General features: G+C 37.6%; 1 protein-coding gene across 2 annotated transcripts; it reads right to left on the bottom strand.

The window, feature by feature from the left end:
• Window positions 1–3,167: 3,167 nt before the first annotated feature.
• IRAK3 (interleukin 1 receptor associated kinase 3) lies at window positions 3,168–14,923 on the bottom strand. Of its 2 annotated transcripts, XM_072401308.1 has the most exons (10): window positions 14,762–14,923; window positions 12,006–12,182; window positions 9,412–9,563; window positions 8,304–8,371; window positions 6,395–6,509; window positions 6,110–6,228; window positions 5,450–5,648; window positions 4,617–4,682; window positions 4,226–4,390; window positions 3,168–4,141 (listed from the first exon to the last, which is right to left on the bottom strand). In XM_072401308.1, the coding sequence occupies exons 1-10, from the start codon at window positions 14,877–14,879 to the stop codon at window positions 3,743–3,745; spliced, it is 1,578 nt and encodes a 525-aa protein (XP_072257409.1). In that variant the 5' UTR covers window positions 14,880–14,923; the 3' UTR covers window positions 3,168–3,742. The 2 variants fall into 2 exon arrangements, with proteins under 2 accessions (XP_072257409.1, XP_072257411.1); XM_072401310.1 differs by lacking the exon at window positions 12,006–12,182.
• Window positions 14,924–23,309: the final 8,386 nt, after the last annotated feature.

The following is a 23,309-nucleotide window of genomic DNA, read 5'->3' as shown; positions in this document are numbered from 1 at the left end:
TGTATAATATTAGCATGTGTTTGGTGTAGAGGTGATATCAACATAAAAGCTTCCATACACATGTGTGGAAGGTTTATCATCCCAGGCTGGCCAAACAAAATGGTCAAAGACGCCAAACCCAGAAGGCTCAGCCAAGATGTCAGTAGCGGCAAGGTAGCATGCACAAATGTTAGTTTAAAGTGAACATGTCAACATCACTAATAAAGTAATATAACCCAACAAGTTCTTTTCAAATCAATTGATTCCGTGTCCAAGTTATAGGTAATTCAGCTTCAAATGCCAGTACTTTTGTTAGTCTATAGGGTCCTAGTACTGGACAGTTGAATTAGAGGAACATATCTTAGGAAAAAGGGGTCATTGATTTATCTCAAGCGTAAAAAACGAATCCAAATGATTTTCACCTATGTTTATAGCACAATATGTAATAAGATACACATAATAAATAACACAAGGAAAAATTAGGGGTATAAGGGAATTAAGTATTTAAAAAAAGGGGTTCTTAGTTACAGTAACAAAAAGGATAAAGGTAAACAAGGCACACTACTCTTCTAAAATATTATCCCCATTAGAAACACACCACGTAAAATGATTTGTTGATTATATTTCATACTGAATAAGGATACCCAAAATGGATGCACTGCGATTTTTGAGGTATATTAAAGATGCAGAAAAACATCCAGACAATTATTGCTTTTAGCAGAGCCTATTACACAGAAGATACACACATTTCAATTTTATAGTCCACACTAATAAACTCATCAAACTGAGACTATACAGCTCATGTTTATTGAAATGATACTTTACCTTACAATTCCTGGCAAAACTGCACTATGCTAGTTATTCTAACAATCAGATGGACAAATAAACTGAATACTGGGAACATAATTATATATGAGCTTTGCAATTGTTACCATTACAACAGTCCTCCTCTACATGAAGCCTGTTGGCTGGTCTGATGAATTCATTCAATTGCCAGAAAGTGCTTGAAATATTGAACATGATACAGAATATTTAATTTCCTAGCATCTGTTCTGTCTATGCTTCTCTTGCAAGATTAAAGCGCCCTCTTATGGAGTTTGGATGTCATTTAATACATCAATTATTCTTTTTTAATTAAAGTATATTTAAATCCCCCAGCCCAAAACAAAAAAATTATATATTATCATATAAATTGTTATCTTGCAGTTTACCGGTCCTTAGATGTGCTGGCTTTGATAGTTTTCTTTTTTTAAGCTTTTTTTCTGTATGTGCACCTCCTAATCCTAGGAGACAGTAACACTTTTTGTCCTAAAGTAACAACACCTACTCATTGTGCTGTATTTATAAAGAATGTTACCATAGGTCAGCAAGGAACACCTTTTCTAATGTTATCAAGATGCATATTTTATCTAATGCAACCACCACACCCAAGGACTGGTAAGATGCAGAGTGTTCTGTATATTGTTCAACACATAATAGCTCCAAGTTTGTAGTAGGATTAACTGCACCTAAAAACTTCCTCTAATGGTTTAGTCAACAGACCAAAAGAGAGCACATGGGCTGGTGCTGTGTCCTACGGTGAATACAGAGAACACGATTTTTTTGGGTGAGTACAATTTAAAAAAAAAATCTATTTTATTTATTAGGGGACACAGATCTTTTAGGATTTCCCAAAGCAATGTTATCAATTGGTCGGTGAAAAAAATAATGAAAAGCAGACTAAAAATCTTAAGGGAAAAATACAGGCCAATACTGATTGCTGTCAGCAAAACTTCCAAAGCTGCCCACTTTATTGTCACCAACGTATGAAGTGACAAATAACTGGGTATCCTACAAACCTCAGGAATCAAAGCTTGCTTACCTGGAGTGGTGATGTGTATGTGTGAAAAAGGGTGCAGACAAGCAGTAGCAATGCCAGAAGGTGCAAAAATAGGACCACCAATGCTGACGCCAATCCCCAGATTTTGGTGCTTTAGCCATAACTGCTTGTGGCCAACCAATGCTCCACCTTGAAAAGTCTTAAGGCATTAAGCTAATAACTGTGTTTCCCAGTGTAAAGGGTATTTGACACCAGTGCACATCACCTCTGGGTTGTCTTTTGTTCTTTAGTTAAATCTAGCATCTGCACCTGGAAGGTGACGCTATATGCAATGGTAATGATCTAAAGCAGAACTGTTTCCACTAAACACAGTTATTTTATTCACATTTGTTAATAGAAGTGGTGTTGTTACCCTAGGTCAGTAAATGTTAGAACTACTCAAAACCTTTCCTTATGTTATGGAGATGCATAATTCATAACATGATAACATGGTAGGGGGTTTAAACCCTTTCTGCTCTATACAAACCTATGGAAAAAAAAACTTTTTGGTTGTACATAAACTTTAAATAGATAGTGTATTGCCTGTACAAGTTGTGATAAACAACAAAGAACCAACAATAAAATTAGTCTTAAAACTATGTATTACTAATTTGACAACACAGAACACTAAACAGTTCACAGACATTTAACAGTTTTATAGCTTTGTGTGCACAGCGCTTGTTCGTTCATCTGCAATCACAAAAGATCTGACATCTATCTTTCCTTTCTACAAGACTTTAATGTGCAGCTTTTTACTAACTCTGGCTCTTTGTACTAACACACAAGTGTTATTAAGTTTTTCAGTACGGTACCAGCCCTATATCCATGAAACCAACCTCAGCATCTATTGCCTAGGCAATGTTTGCTACTGTATACAGTTAGCACAGCATTCTTTAACGTTGTGCACTCAAATGGCAGATGATATAATTTTTCAAAAGAAACAGCATGATAAAAAAAATGACCCTGAGCTAATAACAAACCTGGAGACTGGTGACTTTCAGTAAAAAGAATAAAAGGTAAAAGCAGGAGACATTCCTAATGATGCAGTGACTGTTTTTACAGTTGGGCATTCTGAACCTCTTATCACTAAGCATCTCAATCTGTTGGCTGTGTCAAATGTATCATATGTATAAATAAATGTAAAAATGTGAAATTCTACATGGTTGATACTGCTTTGATTTAATAAAAAAAAAGAAGAGAAGTACTTCACTTGTACTTTTTGGAAGGAACCCAAACAAAAAGCTTCAGAACACAAGTATAACATATAATTGTAACTGAAATGTGTTTTACCAGTGTATTTGCTAACTAAAATAAGTAGAAAAGACCATACTTTTGACAAAATTATTTATTTAAAAAAAAGGCACTGGATAACATTCAAAGAAATTACAAATAAGTGACTAATGACTGATAGCAAATGAGGGTTTTTTACATAATCACACTCATCTTAAAAGCTTCATTTCATTTCCTGGGTAAACCTTCACATTATTCAGGTTCCAGTCATCTATAGAAACCCCCCAATTTAATTTTTTTCTTCTTGTACCCCTGCTCTAGGCTTTATATTCTCAACATTTCCTGCACTCTTAACAGCCCCTAACTGGAAGCCTCTGGACAGACCGCAGAGCTGTTTTCAGAATCAAATTGTATCCTATTCAATGCTACTATACGTACTACTGTACCTATAGACTGGACTAGAACAAATATTTTTTTTTGCATTGATAAATATTGTATAAAATTGTACAATTGTTCTATTCTCCTAGTATAGCTGCATAATTTACATTCCTTTGTTAATAATAACATACCTTGACATCTGTATTACAGATACTATATGCACCATACTACTGTATTGTATTGATTGTATTGTTATTTTTAGATTTTCATATGACTCAACCTTTTTTTTTTTTTTTTTTACTGGTCTTGGCCAAAACCATTTGCTATGCACTCCTCACAGAAGGATGTATTGTAAGGCCCAGATGAGCAGCTGCATTCAACAGGTCTGCTTGTAAAGGGTTTGTGCAGGAAATCATTAGCCGACACAACTTTGCTTTGCATGAAAACAGAACTAAGTTTTTCCTCAGCTCTGTCCTTTCTGGTGTTGCCTACAAATGCAATCTCTGATTGTCCGCATTTGGTCTCATTTCTTTCATATATATGAATACAATTGTCCATGGTTTCATCCATCTCCACAGGAACCTTGGAATGGCTCTCATGCAAAGGCCATATGGAAGGGGGAATAGATATGAGGGGCTTCGGCTGGTCCTCAGTGAATTTTTCAGAATCCATACAGCTTTCTATTCTTTCCAAAACCTAAACAAACGTTAACAATTTATCTTTAAAACTTAGAAATATTGACCATAACTTCATAACAGGGACAGAGACTTTATTCCTCACCTCATTCATTGTGGGCCTCTGTCTGGCCCGTACTGCTGTACTGTCAATAGATACACCAAGAAGATTTGTCATTACACTACAAGGAAACTTGCTTACTTTCATATCCTTTAATTGGACTAGGGAATCAATTCCATGTTTTTCCATTTGTTCCCAAAATATCTCCCTCTATAAAAAAAAATATGTTACATGCAAGAGAAATGAAGGCGTTCAGGCAAAAAAAAAACTGTAAACATAATGGATATGCAGAAGAACATGTTTTCTTGTCAAGCTACAGATAATGCTGTATAGGAAGCCACATTTTTTATTCTTTTGAGACTGAACACCTCTCATGCATTACTTTCAATATGTAAGAATGGAGAGTTATGAACATAACTATTACAAAAATACTTACAAGGTAAGTAACCTTGGGTCCATTTACAACAACAGCTTGACGGCCACTTAAAACTTCCATTATAATCTAATAAGAGAAAATAAAATCATGCATGTGTTAATTAAAGCAACTCTGTCACCAGATCATCAATTTCAACACAAATTTAAAAAAAAGAAAACTTATTTGAGCACATTATACATGTTCTTTTCCTGTAATGACCATCCTTATGTAAACATCTAAAAGTTCCAAAACTGGTGCTGGGCACCTCCATCACCTGTGCTCAGACTATGGACATTGTACACATTCTTAATAAGCAGTAATGGCTCGTTTTCACTATAGCAATGTGGTCTGTTTTACTATACACACATGCATTTCTGTTTGTGTTGCAACAGGTGCATAACAGGTGTATTTCCCAGGGTTTGTTAGGGTACCATATACAATGAATGCCAACCAAACAGATCCCAGAAGAAAGGGATGGGGGTCCTGGAGTCAGGCTTTAAACTTGACAGCTAAGAACATATTCAACATAGTCCAGGTTAAGTTGAATGTGACTAACTACTACTAGTAATACCTGAACCTGCATTCATAAAAACCTTCATGATAGTTGGTGTGATAACATGGGTAATACTGTATAGCTTTTTCTTGGGCAAAAAAAACTCTGATATCATGTGTAAGAATTTATGTGCTTCCTTTAGCAGCCACATATTATTTAGTTTTTCTTCTCTTTCTGCAAATTATACTTCAGCATTAACTGCAAGATTTATCTTCATAAAACTTTATGTGAAGTATAAACCTTTCTAATGAAATTCCTGGTTCAGAATCAAAGCTTTAAAGGTGATTCTTCACATACTCACAATGCCGTAGCTATACACATCAGTTTTCACAGACAGATCTCCCCTCCTAATGTACTCCTCTGGCAAATATCCCAGGAACATCAGAGTGGCATGATCCATCTTGATAGTTTTAATGTGATTTATCAGGTAAGACCTCAAATGGACCATGGCAAAGTCAGAGAGCTTTGGCTGAAAATGCTGATCAAGCAATATATTTTTGCTGGATGAGAGAAAATATGAACCACGATTAGGAGATCTGAAAATTGTGCATATTCACACAATACGATGAGTAAAGATTCTCAATAATTCTTCTGTAAATTAGCCCGTGTCTCAACAACTGATACTTTTATAAACTTTCCTCAGATGTATTATTTATACTTTGTGAAAATAGGGCTTTAAATTGTGTTGCAAAGTTGCATTAATAAATACACTTACAAGTATTTATAGTGGAATAGTAAATAGTTATAACCTCCAAAACATCTGCAATTCTATTCCGATCATATAAATCTAGTATAAATTTGAAAACAATGCCAGGTCTTGCCAGGCTGTGCAAAGAAATAATAATCATAATGATACTTCCACAAAAAAAAGAACAAAAAAAACAACAACAAAAAAAAACATTTTATGATTTGTCTTGTTCTATGTATTAAAATTGATGGTGTTTTGTTTACTTACACTTACCTGGTTATGTTTCCACATATAACAGGACAAGGGCTTATTGTGTGTAGATGGTGGATAGCCTGTGCTACCTTAACTAGAATATTGTAGCGCACATTCCAGGAAAGGGGTGGATTCTTATCCTATGATATAATAAAATAAGCCAATATAAGGGACAATTGATTCACAACCCAGATAGATATGGTCAAAGATGACAGAACTATATACCAGCAACACAAGTCAGAACAATACCACTTTTCTGACATAAGTTATAGAAACCCCCGGGAACAGATGATAATTCAAACTTACACTATAATGCAACCTACGGAAGAGGGATCCATGTTCCAGATTAGGATATACCAAACATGTTGCTTCATCAGCTCTGACATATCCAAGCAATTCTAATACATTCTGGTGCTGAATTCTAAACAGATAAAACATGCTTCAAGTTACAGAAAGACAGTAATTGTTAGATTATAGGTATGCTATTTTCAGTAAATCTATGTGCCAGAAGGTTTATAAAAGTTATTATGCCAGAAAGCCTAATCCAAACACGCAGGAATTAGGAAGAAAATAGTACATGTCTAAAGCTGCGTACACACTTGCAATTTTTGTCGTTGGAAAGGATCTTTCACGATCCTTTCCAACGACAAGGGACTGCACGATGCATGAACGAGTGCTGTACATACAGCACCGCTCATGCTCTATGGAGAGGGGAGGGGGAGAGCGACGGAGCGGCACCCTGCTGCACTCTCTCCCCCTTCCCTTTCATTAGGATCGGTCGTCGTCCATCGTCCGTGGATCCGGCAGGTCGGTCGTTCGGACGATGGACGACCCCGACTGTACACACGGCAGATTTTCGGGCGATAAAAATCTGCTGTGTGTACGTAGCTTAAGGCTCCCTTGATTTGAGGTGCCTTCCTTTCAATGCTTAGCCTATCTAAGAGCTCCCATCTAGTAACATTGCCCTATAGTTCATATTCCTCTTTGGATACAGTAACAAAGATCATGGCTGAATAGGAAATCAATCATAGAGCTGATTGTTGGTCTGTCCTATCAAAGTTTCTGTAATGTGAATCTAGAATATAAGATAATATGGGAAACATGGATTTGATATGACTCCCCTTGAAGGTTCAAAATAATACACAAAAAGATTTACTAATTATTCTTTACCAACTAATTGTTTTTTTATTTGCTACACCTAGGTGCTAATAAGATTTATATGATGGGAAAGAACAGCTTGTGTTTGTGTCAGACAGGTGTTGCATTCCCATACATGTTCACGGCAATGCAAAACGTAAATAAAGCTAGTCAAAAAAGAAGACAAATGAAAGTGCAGGTATCTAATAATTCTGGTCTTAGAATTGTATCAAACTATTGTCAAACTGACACCATCATCAAACATTTTGATAATATATTTAGCAACATAAAATCGTTTAGTTATCAGATTTAGTTGTAATTGTATAACTACTTTGCCAGACAAAAAAAAATTTTTTTATCTGTGCTCGGATTAGATCTAATTGATTGTAACCAACTGTACACTGATAAATATACACACAAAAGCTACAAATCTAATATGTGGGCTCTAGTCCACCATCTTCCCCTCCTGTGCTCCTCTGTTAGCCACCAACGTAATGGGCAGCCGCACTGAGCAATAGGTAAGAAAGGGGTGCACTTCTACAAGAAAGCAGGGCGATGCTTGTAGGTGTTTGCTATAAAACGTAAGAGACATTTTACTAATTCTACTGTTCTCACAGATGTAATTTTATACAGCATTAGATAACTCATTATGCATTATTATTATTTTGTTGAACATCTATAGGTCTTTTACAGTTTTTAGTTTTATTGTACATGTAGTAACCTTAACATAAATTGTCTTCCCAAAGAATGATGAGGACATAGGGGTCAGTTGATAAAAGCAGGGAATCTGACATTTACCAAAACATTCCTTGGTGGAAAATCAGTCTCGGCCGTTAAAATATACGGACCTGTAAGATTCTTCAGTAGAAAATTGTTTTGGTGAATGTCATATTCACTGCTTTACAAACAGACCCCATTTTCCTAATTCATTTTCTCAGTAGATGGTAACTAGATTTTATGATACACGTGACTAAGACCAAACAATTAACATTAACATTCTGTATGTACACTTTTGTATGTTCTGTAAGGTGAAAAAAAAATTGATATTACAAATAAGGAATATTTATCAAATTCTTACCTAGGTAAGCATTGCCACTGTGTCAGGAATAATTGAACTTGCTTCTGACGATCTGCTATAGCACTATTCTGTACACAATAATGCGAAATGTCACTGGTTGCTTTATTTGGATGTGCAAAATTAAAAGACATTTTATCATGTAAATTGCCTAACCTGATGGTCACAAAAATATACACAGCATGCACAATAGACTTTTCTAAAAAAAAAAAAAAAAAAAACCTCATTAGTAAAATGTTATTAAAACTTTCTAATCATTCTGTGGCCAAAAGGTTCACTATTTGACAGGCCCATACACAAAAGAGAACAAAGTGATGCCAATCAATCACGTAGGTATAATTAAGAAAATTATGTTCCTAATTATATTACTACAAAAAGTATCATTAAAAGTGTTTTGTTATAATTCTAATTACAGAATTGCCTTTTAAAGCAAGTCATAAAGGTTCTAATTTATCCACATGATAAATGTAAAACTAGTAATAGTTAGTTACATATAACCAGACTTGTTTAATAATTCTGAAATCATTTACAGTTCATCCAAGAGGTTTCCTTGGTTAAAATGCACATCAGGACTATTTCCCAGCATTTATACCAGTAAGGGTAACTTTATTTTAATCAACATGGTGTTGTGAAACTGTGCCTAGGCACATTTACTTGACAAGAGGGCTGATTGTCAATGGTAAAATTTGCTTTTAAATACAGTATGATCTCGCCTATCCGGCTTGGAACTACACGGCCTTCGTACTTTCCGGCCTGGCACGGAGGCCGAAAAAAACAACAACTCCATTGTAAAAAGTCGGGCGGTGCAGGCACACGTGTGCTGTGGTGCTCCTACTTGGCACAGGTTGGGACTTTGCTGCTGCCTGCTCTCCGGAATCGTTACGGATGTCCGCGGGTGCGGTGTGCAAAGCGCTGGAACAGATTTTTTGTTATCCGGCCTACCCTGCCGCCACATTAGGCTGGATAGTCCGAAGTCTACTGTATTCTCTTTCGGTATATTGTGGCAAAAAAAAAAAATATTCAAGTACAGTAGCTTGTAAAATTACAGATAAAATGTCTTAATAAATGACAATGTAACAGTACGCTGGAGCTCATTTAATTTTTTCTTCACCTGTTTAAGCAACTTGACAACACATATCTGTTTCCTAATATCTGCTTTGTAGACATCAAAAAACTGTCCTTCTCCAATTAGGAAATCTTTGCTGAAGTTCTTAGTTCCCTGTTTAATCTCCTGCAAGCTGATAGGTGACGGGGCATTTATCTCTATAAAAAAGAAGAAAACATGAAAGATGTTATCCCACTATGCATTATTTCACTTTACTGAGCTATTAATGTACTGGTTGGTCATGAAATACTTTAAAAGCATACTTTAAAACCCTACAAGACAGATGAAACAAGGAACAATTTGAATGTGCAGGTATTCTGAAAAAATTGATAGCTACAAAGGCAAAAGCACATTCACACACATACAGCATCTCCATATTACCAATTAAAATTAATTTTTACTAATAGCCTTGAATGCTATGTGATACTGCACATTTCATGTCATGATTTCTCCTTGTTTTATATACTGAACTTTAGCCAACATGAAATTAAATATCCCATTTATAAAGTGGTAGCCAGATAACAGATTTTCGCTTATTTGCACCTTTTCACGCATGTAGAGACAGGACCACTAGGGTCCGGCTTGCATGGAGGTGGTGGGAGCCCTGAGAAGGGCCAAGGCGCAGAGACTAAGAAGTAACCAGGTCTTCTCCAGAGCCTCTGATGGTGAGGATGTTGCACCGCTGGTTACTGCCAGGTTGAAATCCTTGGGCACACCAAGGTGGGCCAATTATGGTACCAAATCACAAAACAGAAGGATAGTCGAGGAAGGTCGGGGTTGAGGCAGGCAGCAAGCAAGAGAGGTCAGGTCACACGCCAGGGGTCAATTGCCAGGGTGCCAGGAGACAGACACCAGTGACACAGGGGCCACTGAGGGCACAGGGAACACAGAAAAGCAACAGCAGGTTCAGGTAATCTAGGACATCCACAGACAGACAGGAACACTGGAACAGCACAGGGAAGTTGGCTGGGAACCAACAGACTGGACAATGAGGGGTTAACACAGGAGCTGGACAGAGGAAACACTGAATTAGGCACCAGGTGAATAGGAACTAGCTCACAGAACTAGGTGCTCGGCACAATGGAGACACGTTGCACGAATACAGAATGCAATGTGTGAGCTAGCTAAATAGCTAGGGATGGTTAAGAGACTATTTTCTGATTGGCCAGCGGATTGAACGGAATTGGTAAAGCTTGGAAACAGAGGCACGCCCAGCGTCAGAACTGCCTGCATGTACAGGAGAGAGGCGTTTGCAGTTTAGTAAGGAAGAGGTAAGTGTGACATTATTTTTCTCCTCTTTATAAGCTATTTATTTATATTGGATATATTCATAGACAAGCAATCAGATTCAATTTGGTGGTGATCAGTGCTTTTTTATTTCCATGCCCTATTTACAATAAATTGACAGCTAGTCAGTGTTCACATAAATAGAATGACTGGTGACTAGTTTTAAAATGTGGCAATGTGGGTATTTGAAACAAACACCACTGATCCTCATTGTGCTCTGTGACATTTTTCTACCTTCCAAATTGTAAATACTTTTAGTGAAATCTAAAGAAGTGACCAGGCTTCTTCTGCCAGATCTTATACCACTCCATAAAAAAACTCTAAGGTCCACTTTGCTTTCTCTTTAAAGAGTCTCATTCATTAAACTTTTGATTTAACTAGAAGTAGTAAGTTACAGTCAAATGGCACTTTTTTTAATGTTAAGACATTTCACTACTTATTGTGGCTTCCTTAAAAAATGATTTAATCCTGTACCAAAGCGTTTTTTTTGTAAAATGTGTGATAATGTCTTTGTGCGTTTCCTAAACCCCCCACCCCCATTATGTACTACCCCACCTTATTACCTTTTTGATGCTCCACTGTATTGTTTTGTAATATTTTTGTTTTCAAAATATTAATTCAATAAATAAAGAATGTTTAAAAAAATATTTAAACTGAAAACCAATTTGGATAAATAGTGAAATATCCTCAATACAATAACCTAGGTCTAACCCCAAAAAGCATTACATTTAGTGTGCCAAAGAACCATGCATCATAAACCATTTTTGTTTTTTTTTTTACATAAAACAATTGTTTTTGTCATTTTAAATCTATTTTTGCATTTGGTTGCACAACATTGGGTGTGTACAGCAGTAGATCATTCCTGGTCAATGCATGTGTCATGGCAGCCACTTGAAGTCTCCATGGGAGGCTATTGTGACTAGAAGACAGTTATCACCCTATAACATAAATAATTTTAATATTAGCTAAAGACATAAAGATAAATGCTTTTGAACATAGTAAAGCCATAGCGTGCTTTTGGTGTCAGGCCTCAGATATACTTAACAGAAAAAGTCCAGTTCTCCACCTACCACTAGACAACCACATCATCAACATTTATCAAACCAATTTACCATTTATCAAAAAATCAGCACTTCCTAATTGCTAATTTTTTCTTTAATGAACCCTTGAAAAACACAGAAGCTAACATAATTCACTTGCCAGAATAATTCCTTTTGTCCAAAGATCTTAAAATTGAATTTATATTGTGTGTTTTATTATTTTAACCACAAAATGTACAACAAGTTTAAGGGTATCCTAAGGCATTGCTTTACCTCTAAATAAGGAGATTGCTCTCTGCTGTCCCATTTCCTGTAGAACTGTTAAAAGGTCACCAACAGTCTTATTTTTATGTGCCCAACTCCAAACAAGTTCTTTTGTTCTGCTTTTTCCTTGTTCAGCATACCTCTCAATTTTACGGAAGTCCCTCCAATCAGAAGATAGCCTCTCAGCTGTTGGATATAAGTTTATTTATTAAAACATTTATATACTAGAGATACTTGTGTTGCCATAATATTTGGTTAAGCTGCCATATGTTATTTGAAATAATCTAATTAAACGGTTGAAAACTGTTCTGTGGTTGAACACACATTGCAACATAGTAGTGTGCTGTTGGATGATGGGAGCTGAAGATCAGGTAAACACATTCCAAGTGCACCAAAACAAAAGGCGTGCAATGTCTTACAATTTATTTTCCTTAAGCTACGTACACACTTCCAATTATTATCCGTAGTAAACGAACGACGAACGATCCTGCACGATATCTGCGAACGATCGTATAGCACCGATCCTGTACATACAGATAACGACACGATCGTTCGCAGATATTGTACACACGATAGATGCGATCGTTTGAACGATACAGGAAGTGACGTGCGCCACAGGAAGTGAGCGAACGTTCGTTCACCGCGCATGCTCAGACCATGGACGATCAATGAACGACCGTACACACGATAGATGGTCAACGATCGTCGTCCAATCCGATCTGCCGGTCCGGTCATTTATTTCCAACGACTATCCTCGTTCGTCGGCGTCGTTGGTTACTTTTTTTACGAACGATTTTTGCCCAATCGATCGTTCGTCGTTCATTTCCAACGATAAAAATTGGAAGTGTGTACGCAGCTTTAGAAAGCAGCCACATCTTAAGTAAAAAGCCTGTCCCCTGCCAGCAGTTTGCAGAGAAGGACCCTCTATGAAAAGTGGTTTCTCTGCAGATGTGAAACATACCTCCTCCAACATCAGACTTTTATTTTAGCAAGAGAGACCACAGCTTCAGCACATAAAACAAGGCACCAGCATTTGTCCAGGTAGTTTCAATGCAAAATTCTTTGTTTTATGGAAAACTTTAGGGTAAAATTTAAGGAGTAATGAAAAGTCAAAGTGGAACTAAAATCGTGCTTTATAAAATCAATGAGTCAATGAGGTAGGTGGTTATTACAGAAATGGATAGGTGATATCCCTTCTGCAATAATTGTTCTTATCTGCCTGATGGCTGCCCAGCTGTCCAATCTCACTGAGCCACACATAAAGTGCATGGCTGAAGATCAGGATACAGAAGGAAAGAAGAGAGAAGATGGCGGCGCCTGCCTTGGCACAGAGACAGGTGAGTATCAATGGGTTTAGTTCCATTAAAAAATGCATCTCAGAGTGTCTTTGGCCCATTTAGGGTTTAACATTGTGTCCCTATAATGAATAATTGCTTGCTGGTAAATATTTATTTTTTTCTGTTTTGGCATTTAATATCTAGACAGGAAACACAATGGGGACACATACAGCAACAAAATCCTGACAGATTCCAAACCTTCCCTGACCTTCACAGATTGAGCTGCTTGTGTCCCTTTTCTGTCTCAAACCTAAGAAATAGGAAGCAACAAGCTTACCTTTCATTTCATTGTACTGTCTGATTCCTATTAAGAAGATAAAAAGTAAGGAAAAAAAAAGTGGTGACACAGGCAGTCTTAGAAAGTGTCAGAGAAAGTGACATTTCTGCGCTCTGTCCAAAACCTAAATGGGAACTCCATTTTCACAAAACAAATTTTAGCATATACAATGGATACACATGCCATTTGTGTAATTCCATGTTATTACAAATTCTGTCTGCTGCCTCTGTAATTTTCTATTTATTGACATAAAATGCAATGACTATGGTGTACAGAAAGCCTCCAGAAATGTCATCTCCTGTTTGTGTGATTGGTGCACTGATTTCTTCAGAAGTCTGCACTAAGATACATTTAGACATTCTCTGTGCAGGGGCACCAGCTGTGAGGAGGTCAGTGGGGGTTATGTCTTCCTGGCCTTGGCAAGGAAGAAGAAAGATAATCTGTGCCTAGGCATAAAAAATATTTACTGAAAAATTGTACCAATAATCAATTATATATTTATGTAAGAGGGGGATGAGAATTATAAATTAAGGAATTGGTGATAGGTCCACTTTAACAAATATGGAAATTCTTCACAAAATCCATCCACAGTCACTGCTTTAGAGAAGTACTTTTTCAGTGCAACCCTATACAATATTTCCTGTGTTCTGGTTCAAATCTACCCCACATACAAAACAGACAAGCTATGTAGTTTCTATGAAGGTTATGTAAAACCCAAAAGTTTTTACTTTTTGTATTACATATATTATTTTTGCTTGTTTCTGTACTATTTTCCCTTTACTGTCTGTTAGAGAAACACATCAGGAAATGAGAGGAAAAAAATTCCAAATGAGCAGAAATCCCATTTTAGACAGTTGTGCCTACCGCAACATTACACCTTACAATGGGGTTTATTTATAAAGCAGTAAATCTGACATTTACTGAAAAATTCCTTGGTGCAGAATAAATTACTGCCAATGAAACAGATGGATGTGAATGATTCTCCACCAGGGAATGTCAGATTTGCTATGATCACCCTTAGGTAGAAATGCTTGATAACTGTGCTATGTCCTATTTTACTAAAAGCAATGACATTAAAGCTAAATTAAAACATTTCTTTATTTATTATTATAAAGTAGATTTTAATCATGTAAGAAGTTTGCCGAACTTACCCAGCCCTCTCCATCCTAGCTCTCCATCACTGCAGTCCATCAATTCACAGAAGTTTTCCATAATAATTGGAGGAACATCAAACAGAGATGTGCTACAACTCGGGCTAAAATATGCCATTGCTCTGATATTAAATCACTTTATCTTTAAGCAGACTGACTCTTTACATAGGATTATTACACCTAGTGAAAGCTGATAAAGGGTGGGAATTTCCCACATAATACACGCCCTGCAAGTGAACAATTACTTAAGCAGGGAAATCCTGCAGTTGCACAAGTATAGAGCTTGCAGCTTGCCAACAGCATCTGGAGCATGTAAAATATGTGCCTCTTTTCGGGAAAACACAGTCTTAATTCTTCTGTCAGAGCCAGTGTAGTAAAAAGAGTGCAGTATGATTAAATGGGAACATTTAATCACACAACATAAAGTGGTGACAAGGACTTAAAACTATTTTAAATTTAATTTAGCAAAATAAAAGACATGAATTGTTATTCATACAGAGATGTTATACAAATTATGTACTGAGCAGAATAGTACCGGCATAACTATATGGAAAAAGAATGAATAAGCATAATTGTATTTGCCATATCTGTAGCAGAAAGACTTCAAGGCAATTAAATAACTTCTTTGTGGTGCTTTCATTGTACATTTCCAAGATATGCTTGTTGTAATAAATAGGTAGGAAAATGCAGCACCTAAATTAGGTGGAAGGATTTTAACATTAAAACTGACTACATTCCCCTCCCTTTTCCTTACCTTTGCCTATTCTGTGATTTTCCCCATCCCCCACCTATAAAAATTAAAAATGTAGGTTTAATCTAGTAGATATGAGACAAAAACTATTTTAGATGATGTCACACAGTTATAGATGATGTCACACTTACCCCTTCCCCGCTAAAGTGCAGGCGCCTCTCTCCTGCGTATGCCTGCAGTTCTGAAACTGGGTGCACCTGCTCTTCCAGATTTAATCAGTATCATTCCTCCCACCGGCCAATCAGGAAATAGCCCCTTAGGAATCCCTGGCTATTTAGCTAGCTCAGACACAGCACTCGTTCTTGCAACATGTCTCCCCTAGTGCCGAGCCCCCTGGCTCTGCTTAGCAGTTCCTGCAAACCTGCTGTTTAATTAAAGCTACGTACACACTTCCAATAATTATCGTTGGTAAACGAACGACGAACGATCCTGCACGATATCTGCGAACGATCGTATAGCACCGATCCTGTACATACAGATATTTCCAGCGACTATTCTCGTTCGTCGGCGTCGTTGGTTACTTTTTTTACGAACGATTTTTGCCCAATCGATCGTTCGTCGTTCGTTCGTCGTTCATTTCCAACGATAAAAATTGGAAGTGTGTACGCAGCTTTAGTGCTTTTCCTGTCCAATTCCTGTGTTAACCCCTTGTTGCCCAGTCTGCTGTTTCCCAGCCAGTTCCCTTGTGCTGTTTCCTGGATCCCTGGTATTTGACACCTGGCTTGGGACCTGACCCAATCGCCAATTCCTCTGTTTTTTTACTAACAACTATGTTGTGCAAGGGCATACATTCACAGTCCTAAGAAATTTTAGTTGTGTGACTGAATCATTATAAATTGCCAGTAAAGCCCTAGTCTAGGATGAGCTGTGGCACTGGTTGGATACAAACCTAAATATTTTTGATGTCAGTCTCCAAACAAGGGATTTACAGTTACTTAATTCAGTGGTCAACACCCATGATTGCACAATACATAAATTTATTCACATAGCAGAAATTACTGGTGAAAAATCACCTCTATTCCATAGAATAAAAGAATGAGAGTCATATTCAGGTAAATCCTAATAAATTATAGTCTAATCTCTTAAAAATCATCCAAAAATCTCCTATATTAGCATGTAACAGATTGTATTGTATATGGTCAATTTAAATAAACCTACAGACACTGCTACCCTCAGTTTAAATATCTTTTTACCTTGCTTTTATGCTGCCCATTGATTCAATCTTATGAATCCTTAACTATAAACAAGTATAGAGATAATCTGAGTCAGAACTCTTTATCTGCAAAAAGAGCATTAGCAGGATACCAAAGGAAAAAAGAATTTGGGTAGCACAGTGGCTCAGTGGTTAGCACTCTGGCCTTTGCAGCGCTAGGTTCCAGGTTGGATTATCGGACAGGACATTATCTGCATAAAGTTTGTAAATTCTCCCCGTGTTTGTGTGAGTTTCCTCTGGGTACTCCAGTTTCCTCCCCCATTTCAAAAAACATGCAGGTAAGGGTAATTGGCTTCCCCCCAAAAATTAACCTTAGACTGTACTAAATACATATGACCATGGTAGGGACATTAGATTGTGACCTTTGAGGGACAGCTAGTGACATGACTATGGACTTTGTACAGCGCTGTGTAATATGTCAGTGCTAAATAAATACTGAATAATAATTTTCAGATGTAGAGGTGAGTAATAGTGGGTTCCATACTTTTAGGACAGGCTAAATAAATTATAAATATGTCTATACAGTCACTCACCATGAAAACAGTGATTGTTCTATATAATCTGAAGAGTTGTATGAGCATTGATTAGGTAAATCTGTGCAAACTGTTTAGGCTTAACCTGGACTCCAATATGCTGGTGTCCCTACCAAGATTACACAGTATTTTTAATGGAAAGGTTTGAGATTAGTAAAGTAGAACAGATATTTAAAAATGCATTTATGTATTCATAGAAAAATATTTGCCTGGATGTCAGACTCATGTAATATACTGCACAGCAGAGACCAGGGGAGGAATACCAGTTAGTCTTTGCCACCATACACCAGTACTGACAAAGGATGAGAGCAGATTAGACAGGCATGATGACTCATCAGTGTGATGCCATCCTATCTGTGTACAACCAGCAGGATGGCCAAAGGGAAAGTATTCTTCACCAATCTGTGCTGCTTCAATGAAGGAAGAGGACTTGGCTATGTCTGGATGGCCATTATCTGAACATCAAACAAATCCAAGGCAGGTGAAACAGTTCATATAAATGTACTTTTAAATAAATATTCAGAAGTTTCTCTGTAGTTGAGATTTATAGTTTATAAAACTCATAGTCTATATGTGGTAGTTATTTATTTGTGCTGATTTACTATATTTTTTATTTTTTTTTAAAAACCTTGACTACCTATCTTCTCTTGCTGACTGATGGACAACTCCAATGTGACAATTGTCACTCAGACGTGAGTACCCAGCTAAAGCTATCTTTCTTTTTCTCCAGTCATATTTCTAATCTAGACGCAAGGCATTCTAGTATTATATGTCAGACAAACCAGCCTATCAGATCTATCCAGTTTTATATACATATACTTATTAGAGAGGCCTAATGAGATGCAAAAGTTTTAAATTTTGTACGCAAACAACACTGACTTCAAACTGAGCTAATCAAACGCCATAGCTGCAGAGTTTGATTGACCCATTTTCTAGTCAGTGCAATTTTTATGATATTTGCATACAAACATCAAATTTTCTGCATCTCATTACATAATAAGTAATACATAGTTACCATTCATAAAGTCTAGTGCTGTCATCCTCACACCAGACATCTTTACAGAGTTTCTTGTCTTTGGTTCTGCAATCTTGGAATCAGGAGTCAGCTGTCATTTACTAGTTTTTCATGCGCTTACCTGGATAATCACGCCAAACAGGACATCAAGATAGTTCACTTTGGCAAGGAATAAGGAAAAAAATATATATGTAAACTAGTAACATGAAGGGGTAAAGATTGGGATTGTACAATGGTAAACTATAGGTAGAAATTTTTCTTTAGGCTTACCTTTGTATGAACAGAGTTCTCTTAATCAATGCTACCAATTCAAATTCTGTACCCTGGCTAATGTTGTTGTTACAGGAACATTTTAGGAAATAACTTGATTTAATTGCAAGAATATCAGAATGAATGTTTAGCAATGATGGAAACTGAATAATTTATTTCTGATAATGGTCAGAGACAGAATTGATGGTCTGATGTCTGACCCCTTAAGCAGCTCCCAAGAAGATTGGAATAAACCATTTTTAGATAAAATGGATAGAGAGATAAAATTTGGCATTGAATTTTCTGTACAAGCATAGTTATATTTTAGTACTGATGTAAGAAGAAAAAGATACATAAACAAAAAAAAATCAAATGTTGTTATATAACACAATATAAATATTTCTGTAATATTATTATTAATAATAAACAGGATTTATATAGCGCCAACATATTACGCAGCACTGTACATTAAACAGGGGTTGACACAGAAGGAAGAGAGGACCCTGCCCCGAAGAGTTTACAATTCTAGGTATAGTATTTTAAATATACTGTTTTTGGCTACTGTCCAGTAATATTGAAATTGCAGCAGATATCAGAAATGTAAATCCTCAATGATCACTAGATTGAGATTGAGTAAGGATTACAGATAAACAGGTTACAAAGAAGGGAAAGTTTGTTGTGAAGCTTTGATGTTTACCCTTCCCAAACTGCTGTATTCCAGCATTGTTGAAGAATCATTTGTGTTGTGGTCACTGCTTTCATGGCTGTGTATTGTATTGAAGCAATGGCAGATTTTCCAGCTCTAAAGCTGCGTACACACTTCCAATTTTTATCGTTGGAAATGAACGACGAACGAAAGACGAACGATCGATTGGTCAAAAATCGTTCGTAAAAAAAGTAAACAACGACGCCGACGAACGAGAATAGTCGCAGGAAATGAACGACCGGACCGTCGGATCGGATTGGACGACGATCGTTTACCATCTATCGTGTGTACGGTCGTTCATTGATCGTCCATGGTCTGAGCATGCGTGATGAACGAACGTTCGTTCACTTCCTGTCGTGCACGTCACTTCCTGTATCGCTCAAACGATCGCATCTATTGTGTGTACAATATCTGCGAACGATCGTGTCGTTATCTGCATGTACAGGATCGGTGCTATACGATCGTTCGCCGATATCGTGCAGGATCGTTCGTCGTTCGTTTACCAACGATAATTATTGGAAGTGTGTACGTAGCTTAATGGCTCCTCATGTTATCTCATGCAGATGCTAGTTATCAGGTCAACTAGTAATCTGTAGTTGCATAGATAGCTGTAGCAGCTAACTACAGCATAACTTTTTAAGTCAGCTGCCAAGGAAAAGACTTCTTATCTCACCTATGTTTCTGGAGTGACATGGCTCATAAATTACAAGGCATCCCATTCCATCATGCATAGTGCAATAGTGCAATAGTGCAAAGTGAGGACATGTTTACAACCACACAGAGTTAACACTTTTGGGCTCCTTTTAGAAAACATGGAATCAAACATTCCCACAAACATTCCTTCTTGGGAAACTTCCAGGTCTATATGTTTCAATAGCAGTAATTGATTCCCACCAGGGAAGGTTTGAGGGAATGTCAGATTCTCTGTTTTATAAACAGAGCCCGTTATATTCTAGTGGGAGGTGAGTATAAATGATAACTACTGTACACACTGGGCCTAATTTATTAAAGCTCTCCAAGGCCAGAGAGGATACACTTTCAACAGTGAAGCCGGGTGATCCAGAAAACCTGGAATGGATTTCTTTAAAGTAATTTGCTAGCAAATGTTTTGGATCCTGGCCCAGATTCATTCCAGGTTTGGTGGATCACCCAGCTTCACTGATAAAAGTGTATCCTCTCTAGCCTTGGAGAGCTTTAATAAATCAGGCCTATTGGCTCTTGGATGGTTACTAAGATAAATGGCTGTGTGCTCTATTAAAAGGCTTTAGCCTCTAAGTACCTTGGTAACTGGCTAAAGGCAGATATGTACATTACTTACTGTTCAGACTTTTTTCACTGGCCTTACATAAACAGAACTCATTTTTTGTGTTGTCCCTAGCTGAGATCACATACAATGGTACAGAAGTCAAACACATTACGGAATTAACACTTTGTATGCAGTGCTCATGTCAGTACATTCACCAGTGTCTACTTATTACACTTGAAGTACGATAAAGTACTTCGCCTATTCCAATTGGCACATAAATATTAAACTTTGTTCTGTGTGTTGCTGCTTGTTATATTTCTGAAAAAAGATCAGGACTGGTTTGTGGATAACTGGGGTACATTATTATTTTTATTACACAGTGTTTATATAGCGCCATCATATTACACAGAGCTGTACAAAGTCTATAGTCATGTCACTAGCTGTCCCTCAAAGGGGGCTCACAATCTAATGTCCCTACCATGGTCATATGTATTTAATACAGGTCAATATTTGGGGGGAAGCCAATGAACCTAACTGCATGTCTTTATGGGATGTGGGAAGAAACTGTGGAACCCCGAGGAAACCCACGCAAACTCCATGCAGATAGAGCCCAAGGCTCAAACCTAGGACCCAGCCCTGCAAAGGCCAGAGTGCTACCTCTGAGCCACTGTGCAGACTATCCATAATGCATGGGGCTCTTCATGCAATACACAATGTAATGCATGTTGTGTTACCAGGCTGCACACATGTGAACCAGCCTCATGTGTTCAATTTTTTAATAAGTGCTTCTTTTAATTAAAAAAAAAACACCAGCCGAATTGTATTTACTTCCTGTATTTCCGGTTCTGCAAACCAGACCATCTATAGCAAATTATTTGAATTACTTGACAGATATTCCCCACGCCCAGCATACATATCCCTGAGGGCAGCAAACTCTCACACCCCTCACCATTCTTCAGACATGCTTGCAGGTTTCACTTTCAGTTTTTAGTAACCAAAACTAACACTGCTAATAGAAAAGTGTCACTATTTCATATCAATTACTGGAGAATAAACACAGCTAGAGATCTCAAGTCACATCCACACACTCAGAAACGAAACTATCAAAGAACTCTGCTAATCTATAACTAATCTTCCCAAAATAAAGATGGCGGACACACAGCAGCCGCTGTACTACTCAACGAGTTTGGGCCCTGTCATCCCGTGAGCAAGTCACGTGACCTAATGACACGGAAGCCCCGCAGTCTGTGCTGGGAAGTATAGAAGAGTGGAAGAACCGATACCGGGCACACAGGTAGGGGGGGGGCTGGGCTGTCCCCTGGCATGGCTCCTGTATATGTTATTATACCATTGCTACTCATAGGGTGCCGGGCAGCCATTCTTTCTGTACGAGTACCGGTGTATGCTATGAGTGGCACTGCGCACATTGTACATGGCCTGTTTACACCTGAGGAACCAGTCACTGTTCTAGGGGAAGTGATGGAATATTATTTTCAGTATATATCTAATGCTGGGTTAGTGTCTCTTTACTTCCACACAAAGCTGAAACATGTCACATTAATAGGATTTATATAGCACCAACATATTACGCAGCGCTGTACATAAATCTCAGCGCCATCTCTCATGGTATTTAGAACGGGCGGTGAAGTTAGTCTCTAAATGTCAGCATTGTCCATGATCAGCAATCAGAATTATTTGTCGGAGGATTAAATGAAGAATAGGACTGTCCGGACATGTGTAGGCATTGCAGGTATTTTCCTTTTAGGATGCCAAGGCAATGAGAACTAGAAAGACAAGATTCTAATGTCAGGATCTGTGCTATACAACCTGAAGGCTATGGCTGTGTACACGTCTAATTATTCTTGCCCAGCACATCTCTGGTGTAAATCTGACGTGTACCACAGTTCCCGGACGTTGTTCATTGATCTGCTCTGGTAAATCATTGATTGAGGGATCTGTAATGATCGCTGTTCATTTGATAGTGAGCACAGCGGGGTGCTGCTCGCTCATCCTCCCATCTCTTATTTCCTAGAACAGAAGGGGCACTGTATGTACAGCACTCAATCGTTCATCTGTTACTGGAAGTAATTGCAAAAGATTGTTTCCAGAAACACTTATCCTATGTCTTAGTCAGAAATCTATGTGCACTGTCGACCATTCACTCTCTGTGTCCTCTTAAGAGGGATTTGGGTCTGATTTATTAAAATTCTTCAAGGCTGGAGAGGATACACTTTTGTCAGGGAAGTTGGGTGATCCAGCAAACCTGGAGGAGATTTGTTCCAGGATTCAAAAGAGTTGCTAACAAATAGCAAAATACTTTCAGGAAATCAATTCCAGGTTTGCTGGATCACCCAGCTTCACTGATGTAAGTGTATCCTCTCCAGCCTTGGAAAGCCTTAATAAATTAGGCTCATTGTGTTTTCCTGTTTAGGTGATGGGTGTCAAACAGAACAGGAAGCAAACAACTTTACTGTTTGGGGACATAAATTTAAAATCTTACAGCGGTGGGCTGTCACACCTTCTTATGTGATAAATGGCTGCTGGAGTTCTACATCCCCAGGCTATAAATGGTTTAATTATGTGACACCAGCATGTTGATGAGATTGTTTCTATCTTTCCCTTCTGTAAGTTGTATCCTGATGCTAGGATGACAATGTTAGACTGGCAGCACTATGAAAAGTAATGGTGCCCTGAGTAGATCACTCCCGTGCTTGAGCTCTCTTTGTTCTCCTGCACTGGGAATATACTGACATTATTCATAAATGAATCCAGTAGGAGTTAATTACTGAGGGAGAGCTTTTTTCATTTAGGCCAGCCAATCATGATCAGTTTATA

The sequence above is a fragment of the Pyxicephalus adspersus genome, chromosome 2, assembly GCF_032062135.1.
Source record: "Pyxicephalus adspersus chromosome 2, UCB_Pads_2.0, whole genome shotgun sequence".
NCBI classification, from domain to species: Eukaryota; Metazoa; Chordata; class Amphibia; order Anura; family Pyxicephalidae; genus Pyxicephalus; species Pyxicephalus adspersus.
Note: the sequence above shows the minus strand (reverse complement) of the source record. Positions and strands in the feature narration are given on the sequence as shown.

What these genes read in the sequence shown, in the direction of transcription:
- IRAK3 (XM_072401308.1), bottom strand. Translation starts at nt 14,879, where the DNA reads ATGGCATATTTTAGCCCGAGTTGTAGCACATCTCTGTTTGATGTTCCT. An exon ending in AGCAATCTCCTTATTTAGAG is followed by an intron (nt 9,564 to 12,005) that starts GTAAAGCAATGC and finishes TCTTTTTTATAG; the next exon opens with AGATAAATGCCCCGTCACCT. An exon ending in ATGTGTATAGCTACGGCATT is followed by an intron (nt 4,683 to 5,449) that starts GTGAGTATGTGA and finishes TTCTCTTATTAG; the next exon opens with ATTATAATGGAAGTTTTAAG.